The sequence below is a fragment of the Sorghum bicolor genome, chromosome 9, assembly GCF_000003195.3.
Source record: "Sorghum bicolor cultivar BTx623 chromosome 9, Sorghum_bicolor_NCBIv3, whole genome shotgun sequence".
In the NCBI taxonomy this organism is placed as follows: Eukaryota; Viridiplantae; Streptophyta; class Magnoliopsida; order Poales; family Poaceae; genus Sorghum; species Sorghum bicolor.
In genome coordinates this window covers 1513341-1533945 of record NC_012878.2, presented here as the reverse complement: position 1 = coordinate 1533945, position 20605 = coordinate 1513341, and the positions used below count along the sequence as shown (strand labels likewise).

Below are 20605 nucleotides of genomic sequence, written 5' to 3'. Positions count from 1 at the left end.
TGCCTTTGTAAGCATGGCGGTGTAATCTTTTTGTGTTTTCTCTTGGCGTATTGGCCCAGTTGTCTTAAAAAAACTGAACTGACAGAGGATGTCTGCAGGGTTATTGTAAGTTATAATTCAGTGGGACACAGTATGTTCACAGCAATATATTGCTTCCTAGTTGGAATAAAGATCCATGCCATTTTTCTGTGATTTGGACTGAGATCAAGCAAGGGCTCTAAGTTCAGTTTCAGCAGTCCAGCAGTCTAGGCTTCTAAAAGTGTTGGATGTCCCAACCGTGGCTTAAGAACACTTCCTTCAGAAGAAAATAACCATCTCGTCATTGTTTCTACTCTCTGGATTGTGAATTGAAGCTTTCTTGTTGATAGCTACAGTAGTTGCCTTGTACGTATGGTATAAAATATGAAACAACTGTTCTTGCTACTAGATTGATTTCTACTAGCATTTTGGATGGCAATTCAGAGACTGAATATGAAAGCTATTGGTTATAAAACATAGAAAAAGAGATCCTTGATATGTAGTCCATCCTCTCGATCAGAGTATCTTATCCAAAAGATTTCAGAGGATTAATTTGTACAAGAACAGGACAGGTTTCCAGAGACGTAAGCCATTGACCGGACGGAATCTACAAGCCCTAATATAGAAGTCATGAACTGCAAAAGTCAGCAGCTGAGTCAGTAACAGTCCTGCTCTGATCCCTCAGCCGAAGATTCCGTTCCGTCCCTCCTACTCAATTATTTTTTTAACAGTTTATTAAGGCACCAGCAGATGAGTTTTGCTTTGCCCCTGTAATTACTATACACATGCATCAATCATGCATGCAGCATGCTGCCGCTGCATCAAAGCTTGCAAAACACGGCGTCGACTCGGCGAGAATCGACGCCGTTTGGCTCTGTGCCCAATCATCGTCGCTACTGCAGCAGCTCATCTTCTGTCAGAGGCAGAGCTCGCTGCGAATCGGCATAAAACAACTCCATGATTTATTTTAATCCTTTCAAAAGCCAACTGTTTCTTCGTCTCCTTCGAAAGCCAACTTGTGATTTGTTTATTTTAATCCTTTATTTCAGCCTAGCTAATAGTTATAGAAGTGAGTAACTGACACCCATTGGTGGTTGGTCTATTAGTTTATGCTTCGCATTTGCAATGCTCAGCCTATAAATACGCCTGCTCCGTGATCTGCTTCTTCTTCATTCAGATCAGATATATATATATATCTTGTTAGCTTCTAATCGAGATCGAGTAGTTCAGCTGATTATTCACCGGCAAGAACAAGCTGATCGACGAGTGCAATCATTTGATGAAGAGGTTTGCAGTGCAGGAGAGCGAGATGGCGCGCGTGCTGATGCTCATGTCACACTCGCACGGCCAGGACCAGTCGCTGCCGCTGCCGGTGATCGCCGCCGGGCGCGGCGACGGGGCGGCGCCGGAGCGGGTGTTCGTGTGCAAGACGTGCAACCGCGTGTTCCCGTCGTTCCAGGCGCTGGGCGGCCACCGCGCCAGCCACAAGAAGCCGCGGCTGGACGGGGACGGCGACCCCGCGCTCGCCAAGCCCAAGCTGCACGGCTGCTCCATCTGCGGCCTCGAGTTCGCCATCGGCCAGGCCCTCGGCGGCCACATGAGGCGCCACCGCGCCATGACGGGCGGCATGCCCATGCCACCGCCGGCGACGACGAGGATCGTCGTCGACAAGAAGCCGGACGGCGACGTCGTCGGCATCATCCACCACGACCACGGCCACGGCGGCGTCAAGCCCGGCGGGCTGTGGCTCGACCTCAACCACCCGCCCTGCGACGACGACGGCTGCGACGCCGAGGTGGAGTGCGGCCACATTAATGCCGCCGCCGCCGCCGGTGGGATCACGTTCCATCAGTTCCTCGACACTGGCACCATGGCCGTCGACTGCCTTGGCTACTAGATACCACCAAGCTCCATGATTCTTCTCCCTGCCACGTACTACTGGTGCACCGGCCGGCCTCCGTTTTTTTTCTCTGGAATCTTCTTCTCCATTTGCTTCTGCGTGGAGGGGAGAAATCCACATTTTGTAGCAATAGTAGAATGAAGGTGCCTAATGCATCATGATTCATGAATGCATGGATGATGATGTGCATGAAGGTTTTGGGGTGTCTTTGAGCTGCTTGGTGGATAATTTGGAGGGCTAATTTGCCACCAAAGCTAGCTGATTTACCATGGGTTTCATGTTATTATAGATAAAAACCCTTTGGTCAAATGGCTTTGATCGATATAATTATTTAATCTGAGTAAGATATATTTAGAGAGCTTGTGGCTTTCTTCAGTTGGTAATCCTGACTCTGTATATGTCAAGTTGCCACTTTTAGTATCTTAGCTGACATAACACATGAGTTGAATCTGCGATACTTGACGTCGAAATCGATCAAAGGTCTTTCTGTTTAATTTGCTTTTATTTGTGAGGCTAGTATTTTCTCTGCATATTATAATGTGATTATTATCGTTAAGAAAGTTGATCTGAGTAGTTACTCCAGAAAGAGACTGAACTCTGTATATAAACACTGTTAGGGAAAAAAAAAGCTATTATAGTATATTGCTACTAGATACTGTATACCTGCCTCAGCCCAGAGTGACATCTATGAGTGTTCCTCTTATATCTTATCTATATTCAAGATAGTTCTATATATAGTTAACATATTCAAGTATAGTTCTACATATAGTTTTTAGTCGCGAGGTTTGGCATCTTTGCCTTGATAGGCTCCACCTCCTGGGTCTTTTTAGCGTTGCTGAGGAGCCGGTGCTTGGCTGGTGGCTGCGTGTTCGAAAAGTTCTTCCTAAGACGCTGCGCAGAGGCTTCGATTCCTTGGTCTTTCTAATTGGCTGGAACCTATGGAAGGAAAGAAATTCTCGGACCTTCAACAAGGTTCCTACCTCAGCTCCTGGCTTGGTTGAATCTTTATTCCAGGAGGCAGCGACGTGGGTGTCGGCTGGGTGCAGCCATCTGGGCGTCCTTTTGAGCAGTTCTTGAAGCTTCTGGTTTCATAGTTGTAACTCCCTTCCTTCTTTTGTCTGGGGTGTCGGTTGTGCTTTTGTTTAGCGCCTTGGTAACCGGTTGTTACCATTTGCTTGCGCACTTTGCGTTGTTGTTGTTTAGTTTGCTGGTTGTTTGAACTTTCTCCTGCTTAATGAAAAACACGGAGTGGCGTGGTCTCGAAAAAAAAACATATAGTTTTATCTTGAAATCCTGAATCCCTGTCACGGTAGTAAATCAAGGATCTTCAGGGTGAACTCTTCAAACCAAGAAATGCATTTCTCCAGGCTCTACATTTGAGCAACCTACCTGCAGTACTTTCACCCGACGCACAGCAGTCTCCTGTGCTGGGGCACGCCCCTCGTGCATGTAAAGAAGCAAACTCTGTAATCTGCTTCTTATTACATAACGCTGGGTAACCGGATCTTTCAAAAAAAAAAAAGAGCAACCAGCTGATATTGGAGTATATCCTTGGCACACAACCAAAACAGGTGTTCCAGTTGTCAAATGTTCCAAGTCAATGTCCTCAAAGCTCAACTATTCTCTTTTACTGATGAATGCAATCCAAATGTAGGTCATTTTAGTTTTATCATAAGTTAAACTTATGTAGCTTTGACTAAATTAATATATTAATACCTATATACTAAATTAATGTACTATATACGAAGACAGATTTTATAGTGGATTCAATGGAACTAATATATATGGCTTTTTACTATTGGTGTATTTTTTTTCTCTATAACCCTGGTTAATAATGTTAGAGAAGTTAGACAAAAACTAAAACTAGGGAAGACTCAACAATCAAACATAGGGCTTGCAAGAAGGTGGAAGGAAGACTTTATTTGTTGTTCTTTATTAATTATCACTATTTGAGGTTTGGGTGATCTCGCATACACTCAAGGTTGTCAATTTAGTCTGCAGCAGCTTCTTCTCGAAAAAAAAGGAAAGAAAAAAAGTTTGCAGCAGCTAGCAGTACGTAGTAGTACGTGTGACTGTGTGAGGCAGACCTGTAGCATGCATTCCTTAATTATGGGTTTGTTTGGTTGCTCTTGCTAAATTTAGCCAACTAAACTTTATTCACTTTAGTAGCTAAACTTTTATACACACTAGCTTGTTTGGTCCCCCTAACTAAATTTTAGCCAGCTAAATTTTAGTCACTTTAGTAGCTAAACTTTTAAATACAGTGACTAAAAAGATGCTAAAATAGTTTAGTCCTACTAGTCACCCAATAAGAGTAGCTAAAATAATTTTAGTTGGCTAATTTTTAACAAGGGGATCAAACAGGGCCTTGAAAAAAGAAGTAAAATAGTTTAGTTCCGCTAGTCACCTAAGAATAACTAAAATAGTTTTACCTGACTAAAATTTAGCAAGAGAAACCAAACAAACCCTATATCTCTATTTTTTAAAAAAGAAAAAGAAAAAAAAAACTTGATGCATTGAGATTCACGGTTCACCTGATCACAGTATCCAACCGGTCATGTACGCGCACGCAGCTGACAGCTGACGGCATTCAGAGCAATACAATACAATACATGCAATGTCGACATGGTGAAATCGTATTCAGTATATTATACTCCTACTATTTGCAGCATCTAATTTCTGGTTTAATGAGTTTCTTCTTCTTCGTTGCGTCTCTTCAGATTTTGTTCATCTTTCATTAAAAATTGGTTTTCTACACACTGGAAAAGGGAAGTTAAAACGAAAACATACTAATAAACAATGCCATGACGCTAGAACTCTATATATGATGAAATAATAAATCCTAATCTCCACTTTGGATAATCATATTATATGGTGCTGCCTACGAAAGTTGACAGTACTGCTCGCAAAAAAAAGGGGGCGGGGTGTTGAACCTTGCATTAATTTGGTTCTTGTTGTTACCGTCGTTAATTTTTTATTCGCTGTGAAATGGTTGAAAACGCTACATGTAACTGTTACGCTAGGTGTTGGCGAGCAGGGTGAGGTAAAGATGAGCACATTTGTTGACAAATGCAGAGCATCCGTAGCTAGTTTTCTAATTAATAAAACAGTAGTGTGAGCTCAGAGCTTTCAGCTTTTGTCAAATTAAAACAAACTTAATTACAACTATAGATGAGAAAGAGATTTCTCACTCATGTGTATAGCTCTCTCCGTGTCATCATGCGCTATATATTAGGAAATGAATCAGCTGCGGCTACAGCGAATCTTGAGGCCTGGGGTATAGATTATTAGATGGTGGCTATAATGTGTGCTATCACCTCTTGCTAAAAACAACTAGTATATAGGGAAGCAAAATTCCAGTGCAACTCTTGCAGTTGCAGGTGTAGAATATGCATGCATGCATGTAAAGTAGTGTATGTACGATGTGGAGAACTGCAGCTGTTCTCTTTGTTTTGCCAAGTCATCAATCAGCAAGCAGAGACACAAATTTTGTTTAATTAATCCATGTGTGATGTGTTGTTGGTTTGCTGAAGCCATCATATACCGCCGGCATTTTTACATTCCTTTCCATCTTTGAATGAATAAATTTGTATAGTTATCTTAAGTCAAACATTTTTATGTTTGACAGAATTTATACAAAAGAGCACAAATGTTTATGACATCAAATAAGCATATATAAAAATGTATCTTATAATGTATGTAATGATACTAATTTGTTTTCATAAATCTTCTTATTTTTAATTAATTCGGTTAAATTTTAAAAATAGTTTAATTTAAGACAACTCTAAAGTTGATTAATATTTCAGAGACGGAAGGACACTTCATGCTCAAGATGCAAATCATTGTTGTAATATATCGGTGTTCTTGGCACTCAGGTTTGGGATGAGGTATTTATTAGCTATGAATTAATTAAGTACTCCGGTGGCCGTGTGAACTTTTGCCTTTTTAGTTGCTTGACACAACTGAAAAGGATCCACAATACCTTATTTTAATGCTCTCGAACTTTTGTGTGAGGTTGAATTGCGTGAGAAACCTCTCAAGTATATATGTGACAATCATATATAGGCAAATGTAGCAGAAGCAGACGAAGAAGGTCGTATATATGCTAACTGGTTACCAGTCGCCGTTCTTCGTTGACGTTACGTACATGTGGCTATGAAAAGTGGAAATTCTTCTTGATGATGATGATGATGCTTTGGCTTGTGCTACTCTTCACCCTACAAAGAGGCTTGTGGGAACTACTCTGCAGTGATATCCAAGGAAATGAGATATCTTCCTAGCTGAGCTAATCAATGGAAAACAAATTCGTCAATTGAGAGTAGGTGACTCATTTTAATTAAGATTTGGCAAATAAATATTGATATTATTGTTAAAAACAGTAAGGCCTTGTTTACTTCCGATTTTTTTTGGTTTTGAGTACTGTAGCACTTTCGTTTTTATTTTAAAAATTATTGTTTAATTATGGATTAACTGGACTCAAAAGATTCATCTCTCGATTTACAGACAAACTGTGTAATTAGTTTTAGTTTTTAACTATATTTAATGCTCAATGCATGTGCCACAAGATTTGATGTGACGAATAATCTTCAAAAGTTTTTGGTTGTTAGGATGAAAGGCCTAAATAAGAAATATCGAATACTCAGCGTTCAACAAGGGGGCCATACCCTAGGGATCAGCTAGCACAGCAAGCATGCATATTGCTGGCAGCCAATTTGGGTCTAGGCTAAACTTTTTATTTTGTGATGGCTCGATCTAACTATAGAAAAAAAATCAATGGTCAATTGAGAGGCTCAAGCTGAATGGCACGGTATTTGTTGGCTGGTCAGATCGAGTCCAGACAGTAGCAGCCAGCCGCAGGTAGTCGTCGGTCATCGTTACATCGTGAACGGCACGGACTGCAAAGTGGGCTACCAGAGTCCGCGCCACGTACAGAGACACAACGCAAAACGGACGGCCCACAGTTTGACAAGAGGCCCAACGAAGATATGGAAACCGGATTTTGGCTCAACCATTTTTGATGTTTTCCCTCCCGCATCCTTCCAAGGGGCCTCTCTATCTATCTTTTTTTCTTTCTTTTAGATGGAAGTATATTAAGGTTATGTTTAGCACAGCATAGCTTCACTGCTGTTTTTTTTAAAATAACTTTATGAGTAACTTTCTAGATCAAGTTGAGATGTTTTTAAAAGATTGTTTGGCAAAACAGTTTCACGAACAACTTCATGCTTGGATAAGACAGAGAAATGAGGGAGAGAGCTAGGATAAGCTAATTTTTTAAGCTTCATCACAACTCATATCTTTGTGAGATAAGAAGAAAAACAACTTCACTTATGAAGCTGTTTTAAAAATAAATATTTCACAAAAAGAAACAACTCACGATAGCTCATAAAACTATTGTAAGCTATGCCAAATAGGCCCTAAATTTTGGCACAGTATATCTCTAACTTCATATGAAAGAATCTGAAATAAAAAAATATATAATATTATTTTTAATTTCTCGACACAATCGATGTTCTAGATGAATGGGACCTTGTTGAATATCGGAGGCAAAGTACAATCCTTATGACGAATCTAATGGTCAACCATAAAACATTAGACATGCTACAAGATCTAATGTTCTATAACCAGTTCAAAATGTATCTAAATCGATAAAGAATGCTGGCACTTACATCGGTGAGTACAACATAGACTAGAGTTTCATAATAAATCCTTGATTTTCTCTTCACGACCATTGACGAGATCAATGACCCAGATTAGTTGTACTCATTGGGAGTGCCAAGAGGACCCATCCTTTGATTACCACGAATTGGCCGTTTGCTGATTAAATTAATGCCTACAACAGTGATCATGCCATGACAATCAACGAAATTATTACAAATAAAAATATTTCAACCATAAATCATCTAAAATTTATGGTAGATTTATCTAGATAAAACCTAAACCAATTAGGTCTAAAACTAATGTGAACAAGAGATGAGTCCCCTGTTCTTGCATTGCCATCGGCAGACTTGCTAGAGAGGAAGGAGGAGGCAGGGGACCCTAGGTAGCGACAACGTCAAGGGGAAAAGGGTGTGGGCCTCAGTGGTGGCGTCTTATTTGTCCAAACCATATGGCCCCTAATTTATCTATCAGAACACAACTATATAGGGTGGATTTCTTAATCCCCTGAAAGTATAAAACCGGATTTTCTACCCTTGACGAAACCATATGGCCTCTCCTTTATCTATAAAAAACAGTCTATATAACTCCCATAACTATATAGGATGGACTTCTTAATCCCCTGAACTATAAAACCGGGTTTTCTACCTCTGAACTTTCCAAAACCGGATTTTAATCCCCTGAACTATATAACAGTGGAAAAATAAATAAATAAATAAATAAATAAAAATGAATCAAAAAATAAAAATAATAAAAAATGGAAACAAGGTGGAGAGAATAATAAAGCATAATACTAATAGTAGAACAACCTAAAATGCACCATAGAACATATCATGAGAATAAAAACATAAAAGGAAAAAGAAAAGGAAAAAGGAAAAGGAATGGACGAAAGGAAAATGAAACACAAAAAACATAAACACAAAAAAATTAAGAAAAAACTAAAATAAAAATTAGAAAAAATAAAGAAATAAAAATATGAATAGAAACCCATAGAAGAAAAGAAACATAAAAATAAGAAAAGCAACAAAATGAGAAACATCTACGTACCTTATTACCTGATGAAGGAATGCGCCCACCGTCATCCGTACGTCGCCCTGAACGTACGCACTCGCGCAAAAGCTCGGTGGGATATGCGTGGGCCGCGCTCGCATGGGCCGAAATAGCGCTCGAGTAGCGAAGCTTTCCGGCCGATCTGGGTCTCGTGGGCTGGGTTTTGCGAATTTTAGCAATTAATTACGAGTACGTGGGCCGACACGTCTCCACAGGTTGGATACGGCCCATCAAGGAGAGCAGCGGCACGGGCACGGCAACAACCTGCCCATCCATCCCGCGACCCCGACCCCACCCGAGCAGAGCTTATCCCCTCCCGACTCGGCGACTCCTTCCGACGACGACGAAGCAAGCAGCCAGCGGGAGGAGCATAAGCGCCGCAGATCCCGATCCCTCCTCCCCTCATCCTCCGCCTCGTGCCACAGATCCCGACGCTCGCAGCCAGCCAGCCACCCACGTACCTATGGCCCGCTCATCCTCGCAGTCGCAGTCCTCCGTCGGCGGCGGCGCGGGCGCAGGCGCGCGCCCGGCCACCGTCGGGCCGCGGGGCACGGCCGCGGCGGCCGCAGGGATGCGACGCCGCCGCGCCACCTCGTCCGCCGGGGGAGGCGGCTTCTCGGGTGGCGGCGGGAGCAACATGCTCCGCTTCTACACCGACGAGGCCCCCGGCCTCCGCCTCTCGCCCACCATGGTGCTCGTCATGTCGCTCTGCTTCATCGGCTTCGTCACCGCGCTCCACATCTTCGGCAAGCTCTACCGCTCCCGCACGGCCGCCGCCTCCGCGTGATCCGATCCCATCCCATCCGATCCGATCCCACCGCTCTCTTTGTGGATCCAGATCACAACAGTACCAGATCAGACGGGTTTTTGGATGGTGAATTATGTATGGCGAGACGCCCAGCTTGTTGTGTTGCCTAGCTTTTGCTTGAATCCTTACTTTCTCGAGTTAGATCTCAGCTAGATCTGCAGATGAATGAGTGAAAAAACCCTACATGTCAACTTAATGGTGCCCTTTCTGTTATTTTCCTTCTAATTCAGCTTATTATGAGAATTATTACTGGAATAATTATGCCTAATTCCTTCTAATTCTGCTTCTGAGATCACTAGCTATACATGTGCATCTTCCTAAATTACATGTGGTCCGGTGTCTGTTGCTCCATCAGTTACTTTCTTCACTCACCAGTGTTTGATTATTACCTAACTAGAGAGTTCGATTTCATTGTTTCTCTTGCCTGTTCTGGTAAGTAGGTCACGAAGATCTTGCTTCACCTATCACCTTACCTGCTAGCCTGCAACCACCGTAATTCCACATCATCCTGTGCTCCTATAATTTGTTAGTGTTCTTTTTTTCAGCAAGGTTTTGTTCTGAAATTGTAGCTTGGTTTTCGGCTCTAGCAACCACCATAATTCTACATCATGCTGTGCTCCTATAATTAGTCAGTGTGTTTTTTTCCCCAGCAAGCTTTTGTTCTGAAATTATAGCTTGGTTTTCGGTTGTTGTCTATGACTTGTATCATACTTGCTGGTATTAGGGTCAGGGAGAACATGTATATGAAGATGTTGCTTTGAGTGATTCCCTGACAAGGAACATAGGCTAAATTGAGTTGTACAAGTAGTTATATTCGACATGATGTTAGTGTGCTCAGGATTCTATTCAGGGTCTGTTTGGAACTGCAGTTCTGAGATCCAAATCAATCCAGTTATATTCATCATGAGATTATTCCAACATGTTGCTGGTTGATTTATAAACCTAGAAATTAGAATTAACAAGCATCTGACAGCTCCAGGTGTTCCATTTTGCATTAGGCATGAACTGATTGCTGCTATTAGTTGATCATTAGAATGTTTTCAATTTTGATTAAGGTTTAAGCATATTGAGCAAGGGTATATGGGCCATCACTTATGTTTGGTCAAGTGTTCACAGTTCACACTGTTTTTCATGATAACAGTACGATGATAGTAATACTTGCATCATCAAATGGCTTCACTGTTGATGGTGTGGTCTCCCCTTGTGGGAACTGAGAAGCCCTTTTCAGTATCAACTTTTGACAGGACAAATGATGAATGGACCTTTGACAGGACAAATGATGAATGGATAATGGTGGTTTGATCTGAAATGTCAGGACATCTAGTAGTCACCATCTGATTGTTTCATGTCATGCTGTACTTGTTAGATGTGTAATCTGTTTCACCTATAGTATTGAGTGAAGTTGTGATGTTGAACAATAGTGGCTCTTAGCTATTAGTCCATAGGCAGATGTGTGAAGTGTGTTCACTGTTGAGTGAAATCTGTTGATGGTGCTGTTTATCAGTAAAATAAACCTCAAGGTAGTTCTTGCATAGTTGCCTAAATCATTGTGAAGAAAGAGGGGGTAATCAAAATTGTGTTCTGGAGATGTTTGATGATTATTAGCGGGGCACTGGTATGGTCGCTTGAGAAGTTGAGCTTAGTCATATATCCGTACTCTTTCCATCTGGTATGGCAAGCCAAATATGTTATATTGGTAATTTTGTCCTCTGATGAGGTACTGTGATCTGGTAGTATACAAATACAGATAACATTTGAACTCTTCGCTCTTCTGGTTCTCTGGTAGATGCATATATCATTTTGAACTCCCGTGGATTGGCATTGGGTATTTGGAAGCATCAGTATTGAAACTATAGTGTTTGTTTTGACTGATAAAGCAGATGGAAATTGAGAGGAAATGGTGTGTTATTAAACAATTATATACTGGTAGAGGGACACGAAGCAGATTAGTGTGAATCTGGAACATGCCATTGGGCAGATGGTTTGAAGTTGTTTGAAGATTGATTTTACAGGAGAGGAGAGGGTAATTTTCTGGCTTCAGTCTCCTGATCCTGTTAATACCATGAAAATTTGTCACGGATGGACCACAGTACCTAAAAAAACACGGATGGATATACACAACACGTGTGTGTAGGTTGCATTACTACTTTCTCCGTTCACGAAAGAATTGATTTTTAGAATTATTTTTTTAAAGTTTGACTAATTTTATAGAAAAGAGTAACAACATTTGTGACATAAAATACGCATCTTATAAAAATATATTCTATGATAAATCTAATGATACTATTAATCTTAGCATTTGTTTCTAGAAATTTAGTTAAAGTTTCAAAAGTTTTCAGTATTAAAATTTATAAATTTTTCGTCACATCAAATCTTGTGGTATATATATTGATTAGATAATATTTATCAAATACAAATAAAAATACTATAATATCTATTTTGCCAAAAAAATGGAACGCCCAATGTTGGCCTAGCTGATCTGTGGTGATTGTTGCCGGCCACGGGACGGCTGACGTTTGACGAGCAAATGCAACTGCGTTTTTTTAGTGGAAGCAAATACAACAAAACTACCGTCGTATCATTAACGGCACGGGATGATGCAAAGTGGGCCACCCAGAGTCCAGTTGGCCCACACCATGGAAACGCATGCAACGCAAAGCGGACGGCCCACCGTGTGACAAGTGGGCCAAAGAAGAGGTAAAGGCCGGATTGGCCCACCTATATAATTTCCCTCCAGCGCGTGTGATTCACATTCACTGTCGCCGTTGGGAAATTGCATTGAATTGAACGAAGAAAATGACAATAATAGCATGAGGGGTAAATGCGCCGCGTTGAGCATGAATTCCAAGGGTGCTGGTACCTAGGAGTGGACAAGAGATTACTGGCATACAAAATCGAATGAAGCCATGAAGGCAGCACACAAAATAATCACCTTTTCCAGTAAGGCCTTGTTTAGTTTTCAAAAATTTTCAAGATTCATCGTTACATTAAATCTTGCGGTATATGCATGAAACATTAAATATAGATAAAAAAGATAACTAATTACATAACTTATCTGTAATTTACGAAACGAATCTTTTGAATCTAGTTAGTTCATAATTAGATAATAATTGTCAAATAAAAACGAAAGTGCTATAGTAGAAAAAACACAAAATTTTTCGCGAACTAAACAAGGCCTAAAGCTAAATTTAAATCTAAGTGATTCCAGACTTCCTCTCACTCAAATTTTTTTTGTCCGATCCAAGGATGTCACATGGTCTTATTCCCTAACTTCAGCAAAGCTAGGGTTAGGATTTGGGAGGTTCAGGAGCTTACCTAAATCTGGTAGGCTTAGAGTGCCAAGGGAGAAGCAAGGTGGGCCAGCGGTGGTGGTGGACACAGGGGTGGCATAGGGTGAGGCGGCAGTGGCATTACTGGCCGGTAGTGGGGAAAGGCGGTTGGCTGGGGAAAGGGTGAAGATAGTTGGGTGCCACCGAAGCCGGGCGAGAGGCGTGGCGCGAGAGAGATTGTCGGGAGATGATGATGATGATGATGATGAACAAGAAGAATGAGCCACCAGAGCCTAGAAAGGGTGGTGGAGGAGAGTGATGATGCGCCAAGGTTGGGATCAGATTGAGGGAAATAAGGTGGAGAGAGGTAGATTTAATGTGGACGCTTTATTTTATACATGTAAGGGTAGAAAAGATTAATTAAGTGATGATATTTTATACATTTAAGGGTAGAAAAGATTAATTAAGTGATGATTGTCCTGACATTACTCAGCTGTTAGTTGTTATATAAACAGATTTTCTTTTTTATCAAACACACAAAATCACCTGAGCTGAGAGTGATATTTACCTGTCAATATGCGCTCAAACTGATTCTTTGCAGCAGTACAGACATATGCACGCACGTATAGCTCTGGTGTGCGTGCATGCATGCATGCATGATCCTCCTGCGGAGCAGAGCAGGACAGACAGAGAACACATGCAGCTCATGCGCATCTGATGCGTTATATGTATATATGTTCCAGATGGGCACAGCAAGGAGATCGAGCTCGACCAACTAATCCCGATCTCGTCCGAGTTGTTTTCCTCCCAAAAATTAAAGCCTGTCTGTCATCCTGTTATTATCCCAGCAGGGACCACGACAAGATCGGTCGACTACAGAATGTGGGAGCATGCACAATACTCTACTAACTGAAAAGGCACATGCAAATACGCCCAGCTAGCTAGCAAAACCGTTTTGAATTTTTTAACATTGTAACGGCTCCTTTTTGGCATGGCTCTGGTTTCTTGCAACTCTTGCCAGAGTCGTACCAAATGACCATTAGGTCAGTATCAATGCATGTTTTATAATAGTGTCATGCACATTAAATAGGATATCATATAAGCAAAATTGTTGACTTGGTAGTGTTATTAAATAAAGGAGTTTCATCAGAGGAGTTTCATCCCCATAACACTCTTTTGGCTCGATTATCTAGTTTATTATACTCTTGGTAACTGTGTCATGAAACTATGCATTGAGATTGTCCTTAAAATGCCTCCTTACAAGGAATTTGGAGGAGCCAAAGCTGTGAAAATATGATTTCTCTAGCTTCTTCTTACAAACTTAATATAAATTATTATAAAACTACCATTAAATCTATTTTGGCCAAATATTTTTCAAAACTGTTTCAGCTCCTTGCCTCCACCAGAGCTGGAGCTCCTTTTAGAGAAACCGGATCCCCGCCAAAACTAGCCTTGTAATTTGAAGCATCTTAAATAAAATAAATACATCAACATACAACAAACGAAAAAATGAGTATGCATCCAGATGTAAGGTAGTTTATTGAAGATGTGAGTAGCTACACTAGAAGTAGAAAAAAAAACACACGATTGTTTTTAGCACCACCCGCGTGTGTCTTGCAAAAATATTAACCTATGCCCAGCTAATCATCGAGCCTTGCCTTGAGCATGCAAGCAAGCGAGCTGCATCGATGCTTCTTCTTCCTCAATACAAAGACGACGACGTCCGATATACAAGAGGATCAAGTCGACATCACAAAAGTTGATTAGCATGTGATACGTGCCCACCAGTGATTAGCGCAGAGCTTATTAATCCTGGGTACATATCGCAATCAGCCTATCACTGCCTGTGTCTTAGCTTGTTAGTGCTAATTGTTTGATTAGCAAACCACTCTGCTTGCTTGATTCTAATTAAGAAGCTTTTCTTCTCTGCTGGTTTCTTGGAAGCCAACCACTCACCACCTCCCAAAAAGATCGCACTACTTTTTATCTGCGTGCTCCTATTCTATATTACTGTACACGCACAAACTTGTCATGCATTGATTTGCCAAGGAATAGGATATATCTTATAAGCAGTACTACTTTATTCCAAACTATAAGTCTTCTTGGCTTTTTTAAACGTATAACTTTTGCTATATATGTGGACCTAGCTACATATACACGATACATTTAGGTTTCTAGAAAGCCAAAACGACTTATAATTTACATTTAGGTTTCTAGAAAGCCAAAATAACTTATAGTTTATAACAGATAGAGTAGTTTCCTCGTGTTTAATTTGGAACTCGTCTATTGTGTGTTTATCCGCGCTTCATCTGTCCTCTAAATGATGTTGTTAATGTCCTAATAATGAAAAAGAAAATGTTGAAGAGTGTCTGGTTTCTTTTTGATGTAATAAAGGGGGGTGTTGACCCTTGATTAATGGTTGTATATTAATATAAAAGAAGAGGACTTCCCCAAGACTCAAGTATTTTTTTTTTTGCACTAGTTTTCCATTATATTAGTGGAGGCTCTGATTTAGTTTCCAGTGGTGGCAGCTACATGTTTTCCACTCTGCACGCCATATGCATAGCAGCATGTGTGCGAGCTAGTACACATGATTAGAGGATGAACAGGGCAGTTCTAATTGTGCTCCACAGATTCATGTTTCACTTAACTACTCCAGCAACCTTTCCCTGAAAAGTTGCCGCCATTGTATATATTTAAGCTGCTGCTACATGCCTGTCATTTCAACGATGATTAGAGGGCCGGGGACGAAGCCATCAACACCACTCGAAAGGCGACATCACATACATACAGATGAATAACATGGTGGACTTTGATCTGCTGATGGGTGCCTTTAGTTGCCTGGTTGTGCCATCAGTTGACAACTAATCGCCCATCTGAAAGCAGTCCTTGTACCCTAGCACTAGCAGATTAAGGCTGTCCTGGCCTCAAAAATAAGCATCGATCCCTTTTCTTTTCTCTCTCTTCATTTTTTTGGGCATTGCGTCCTTCTTGTGGTGGCCAATAAAATGAACTTGTATGCTACATTTTCAGACAGGTGGTGCGTGCATTATTACATTATGCTTGCTTCCCCACCACATTACTCTATCCCCTTTGCTACATGTCATTACCTAGCCAGGGCACAGTGTAATAATGTGTTAGACAAGTCAAAATAGGGTACTAATAAAGCAGCAAACTAACAACAATCTACACTAATTTGGAAGGCTAGCATGCATCCATATGCATGGATGGGTGCTTATACTCGACCCAGTGACCCTTCACCAGCACATAGCAAGTGATTTGGTAGTGTATGATAGCTAGCTAGGGTTCATTAGGGAGTGATAATGCTTATGAATTAGCCACCTAATCTGTCTGTTAACCATGGTGCGGGCGCGTGTCCCCGGTCGAATCATTTTCTTAATCCCTAGTGGATCTCAACCCCATGGTGGGATCATGAGATCAAGCAAAGGTGATTAATATTATCAGTGATGATGCCGCCAACAGATGTAGTTAACATCATTCGTACACTTGATGTGTGCCTTTAGTTTCTTGTCCGTGTTTCTGTCATGTGCGATTTCATTGCTTATGTTGGCGATGATGCGAGTTTATATATATTGGATCAACAATAAAAGGCGGTGGACCGATGCGTGGTCGGTCCACTGACAGCAATATGCCAAGAAGCAACAGCCATAGTGCACAGAGGTTACTGTATACTGGTGGTGTTGACATGTGCACATTGCTCACATTTTTCTTGACGGGGATCATCACTGGCTAGTAAGTTATTAGGAGCTTCTGTGTTTAGGGTTGCTTGTTTCATCTAATATTGGTGTCCACTCAAAGATAGCTTGATAGGTAGTGATCACTTAAGTCACTCATATGTATTCTTTTCATTTTTTATATTTTGCAAAGTCTTTACTCATTGATAAATGGCATTTCAAATATCAGTATGGTACAATGGTCTACTAATAACTTCAATATTCTAGTCCCTGATGTGTTCGCAAATGTATGGCATTTGAGAAAGCTTACTGTATGTTGTTGTTGTTTCGTTGTCAACGCATGGAGAGAGGGAGGAACCCCTACCTAGATTTTATAGATTTGCCCAAAACGACCTATGGAGACTAGAGAGAAAGTGTACTATTTATCTGCAATTATAGTAGCATTCTAGCTTGCAATCCTTCATCCAAATTTTCAATTATTGCTAAGAATAAGCTCCAAGAGGGAGAGGGGAAGAAATAAATAAAGGGTGAGGGGATATTCACACCTTGAATCTCAAAACTAGGCATTGCCAAGTAAAATGACATAACACAATGTCTGGTGATACTCAAGTTTCCAATTGATCTATATGCATCCAACCTTGAAAGTAGGTTATATGCATATACACTACTATCGAACCTGTTTAGAGATACGCGCAAAATGAATTTGCAAATGCAATCAACACCTTTATAAATGGAAAGATATACAAGGGCAACCATATAGATTACTATGTCGTTTGTATTTACAAAGGTGGGTGCTTGTGTTCGCCTTTAAAATCACTATAAAAATTTAAACAAAAAATGATGTATGTCCTGGTCACTGGCTCCAAAACCGCCAATAGCCACCATTCCAGTATCATGAATGCATTATCCATTGAGCGATCACATCCTTTGGTTGTGCAAGATCCGATCATTCTCCACCTCAACCAGACTAAGAGCATGTACAACAGGTCCCTCCAATATGTCTCTTTGATGCTGTTTTTGTAAGAAACACCCTGTCGTGGCATGGAGACGAAAGCGGCGGTGTCTCGCGAGATGACGGAGAAGGCCCGTGCTCCGAGGCACAGCAGATGGCTTGAGCAGCGTTGTACAACTCGTCTTCTAGATTTGATGGCGCGTGGATCTCGTGCGCGCACAGGTTCAGGTATGAGAGCGCGAGAAGGAGTTGTCTTATTTCTCCGATGAAGAAGCCTTGTTGTTCAGCTCAAATCCTCAAATCGGGGGTCAATTCGATCGAAGGCGCACAACCGGTCGTCGACCAAGAGGAAGAACCTGTCTCCACCGCCAACAACGGCGGTGCAACCGAAGCGGATGGCAAGCGGGACCCCTCCTCGCCGCCGATGTCGATGTCCCAGTGGCCTACGACCGCCATAGCACCTGCGGTGCTACACTGCTGGCTGTTGCCCTATCGACGGAACCATTTGCTGCCGCGTGGATCACCCTATCAGCAACGCCAAGACTCACACCTAATTAATTTCCTATATTTTTTTGTTTTAGTTTCCTGCTGCTCTAGTTCTAGACTAAAATAGATTAGTTTCTTGCATTTTGGTTCATGATTCTTGCTGCTCTAGATATGGAGTAAAATTGATTAATTTCCTACATTTTTTGATTTAGCATTGCAATATCATTGCAGTACTTTTTATGTCAAGTCATATTTGTCTAAAATTGTCCACGCTCTGCTGCACATCTTGGATGAAAATCATTCAAGTCATCTCTCATGCATTCTTCATCGCTAAAGGCTATCTGTATCTATTAGCAATTTCTAGTGTGACCTATGTTTGTACATCCTATAATCTGGTTTTTCTGAATACTGCATCGTATTGTTTCAAGTATCTGAATGTTAGTTTAGACTTTAGTTATCTTAGTCTGGAGTATGAACAGATCCTTGCTTTTAGTTAATGGAGCATTGCCAGTTATAGACCCCATGTGTACATGTATGGCCGTGTACAGGCTGAAGTGTTAATTTTGTCAGTTTAGAAAATAGCATTATCAAGAATTTACTATCTTCATAGTTGTTTTTATAACAATATTTAAGTTTTCTTAGTTACTGTTACCTTGACATTTTGATTGCACTTGGATGAACCTTCAGCAGTCTAGCATGTGAGCTCGTATATGTTTAGTTTCTGAATTTTGATGTGTGAAATTTCAGTTAAGTGAAAAGTGCTATTTATTAAAACGGCAACACAATGGTATACAAATTGATATCACAACTGATCTTGGCTACATACAAAGCTTTAAACTACTTAGAGACGACCTCGTGTCTGTGGGTTGTATAACCCGTCTTTTTAATTGTTTGTACATAAGATTCTAGTCTCTTAGATACGACCCCTGTATATGCATCGTACATGCCCTAACCAGCTGCATGTCATGTGTAGGATAAGAGGAAAGAACCAAAGAGTAGAGGGATTTTATAGGACAGACCTGGTGGAACAATCTTCATGCACGGGGCATGCCAAGTAAAATATCTTTACCACTAGGATAGAGAGGACCCACTCAGACGTCATCCCCATCCACCATAGATTAGTCCTCAAGCCCTCCTAGCTCACTCGTACCATAGATTTTGCTGAGGCAAATACAACATCTTAATCCACTATGGTAGCCTCTACCTAGTGTGTGTGAGAGAGTGAGGAAGAAGTAGTGATGGTGGAGATGATTCATGCGACAGAGCTCTGGTAGAGGCATGGTGTCCTGGATCTAGCTGCCATTGTGAGGCCCACGCACATGGATTAGCACTACTCGTGGAGGAGAAGAGAGAGATGAAGGGGAGGAGATGGCCTACCATAGGAGAGTAAGAGGTAGGTTAGGCTCCGGTTGGCGAAGATGGCGCTTGGAGAGAGAGGGGGTTGGATCTAAGAAAGAGAGAGCGTGAATGCATGAGGAAGTGACAGGGGGTTAGGTTTATGATATCTTGTTAGGGTTCTGTGGCACTAGTCTTGAGCCTTTTTCACTCGCGAGCGGACCTCTTAATAGGGTTATCTCTGTAAATTGATTTTTTTAGAGGTGGACTTCTCCCATTGGCCCTAATAAGATTATTACATAGGTGGTGGAAAAATGGCCACCTATGTAAATAAGATATAGTAGTAATATTTAGTTTCAAAAATGAAATAAATCTAAATATATCTAGTGATTATCCACATGCATGCATTTTCATTTTTCTTTATGAGCGTTGCTAACATCTTTTTGTCTTCTTAGTTGGATTAATTAATAAATATCCGCTCATAAGATGCTCACTAAATTTCATTAGTCTCTTCATAGCTTGTCATCCAATTATCCAACATAAGGGGGCTTAGATGCCTTCCTTGGATCATTGTCATATATAACATCATTGGATTTGTTTATTAAATATAATCTTTCTATAAAATATGATAAATTGGCCCACATTCTCTAGTAAAATTTTTGTATGACTAGAAAAAACACATAATGTTTTATGAAACTATTATAACGACAAAGATCTTACTCAGGCCAATTTCATATGTACCTCGATATGTAAAGTTGTATTGATGGGTCTTGAATAGATTACACAATACAAATCTATGTTTCAGTTTATCCTTGTTTTATTTATTGAAGTGTGAATCTAATGCTCATTATTCCCTCCTCCACGCCTCACCCCAATAATTAGATAGATCAAGCAAGCTTTTGGTGAATTATTAGTTAATGCTTGCATTTTACTACTTGTAGATGAGATCTGATATATCTCTGCAGAGCAACACTTGCATATACATAACATGCGCATGTTCATGTTCATGTTCATGTGAAGAAGACGACGAAGAAGACTTATTAAGAAGAAACTAATAAGCAGGTGCACATCTGTGCACAATCTTATCATCATGATCATGAACCAAGTGCGAGTAAAGCAGGACATAAAAATATTCCACACGATGATTCTGACCGAACGAAGAAAGTGCTTAATTACTAGCTAAATATCTTGATGATACTGGTTGACAGTCAGCTCTACATGCGTGTATATCATACTTGCAGTTAATTAATCACTACCAAGTCAGTAACCACACCGAGCATGCATGCATGAGAGTGATATCTTGAGCTAGCTGGCGTCAACTAACTAACATGTAAAATGCTAAAACCGCGCAGCAAAGTGACTGGGAATAAGCTTTTTTTGTTACTAGCTACTACTTGATGATCGAGCTAAAGATACTGATCATATTCTAATAAGTAT

The 20605-nt window shown here is 40.8% G+C and overlaps 2 protein-coding genes across 2 annotated transcripts; both read left to right on the top strand.

The window, feature by feature from the left end:
• On the top strand, positions 878-2296 carry LOC8067342 (zinc finger protein ZAT7). The gene has a single exon (XM_002440430.2). The coding sequence runs from the start codon at positions 1298-1300 to the stop codon at positions 1913-1915; it is 618 nt and encodes a 205-aa protein (XP_002440475.1). The 5' UTR covers positions 878-1297; the 3' UTR covers positions 1916-2296.
• On the top strand, positions 8903-9718 carry LOC8067341 (protein transport protein Sec61 subunit beta). The gene has a single exon (XM_002440429.2). The coding sequence runs from the start codon at positions 9087-9089 to the stop codon at positions 9408-9410; it is 324 nt and encodes a 107-aa protein (XP_002440474.1). The 5' UTR covers positions 8903-9086; the 3' UTR covers positions 9411-9718.

Excerpts from the sequence above, each read along its gene's own strand:
- LOC8067342 (XM_002440430.2), top strand. The coding sequence starts at position 1,298 with ATGAAGAGGTTTGCAGTGCAGGAGAGCGAGATGGCGCGCGTGCTGATG.
- LOC8067341 (XM_002440429.2), top strand. The coding sequence starts at position 9,087 with ATGGCCCGCTCATCCTCGCAGTCGCAGTCCTCCGTCGGCGGCGGCGCG.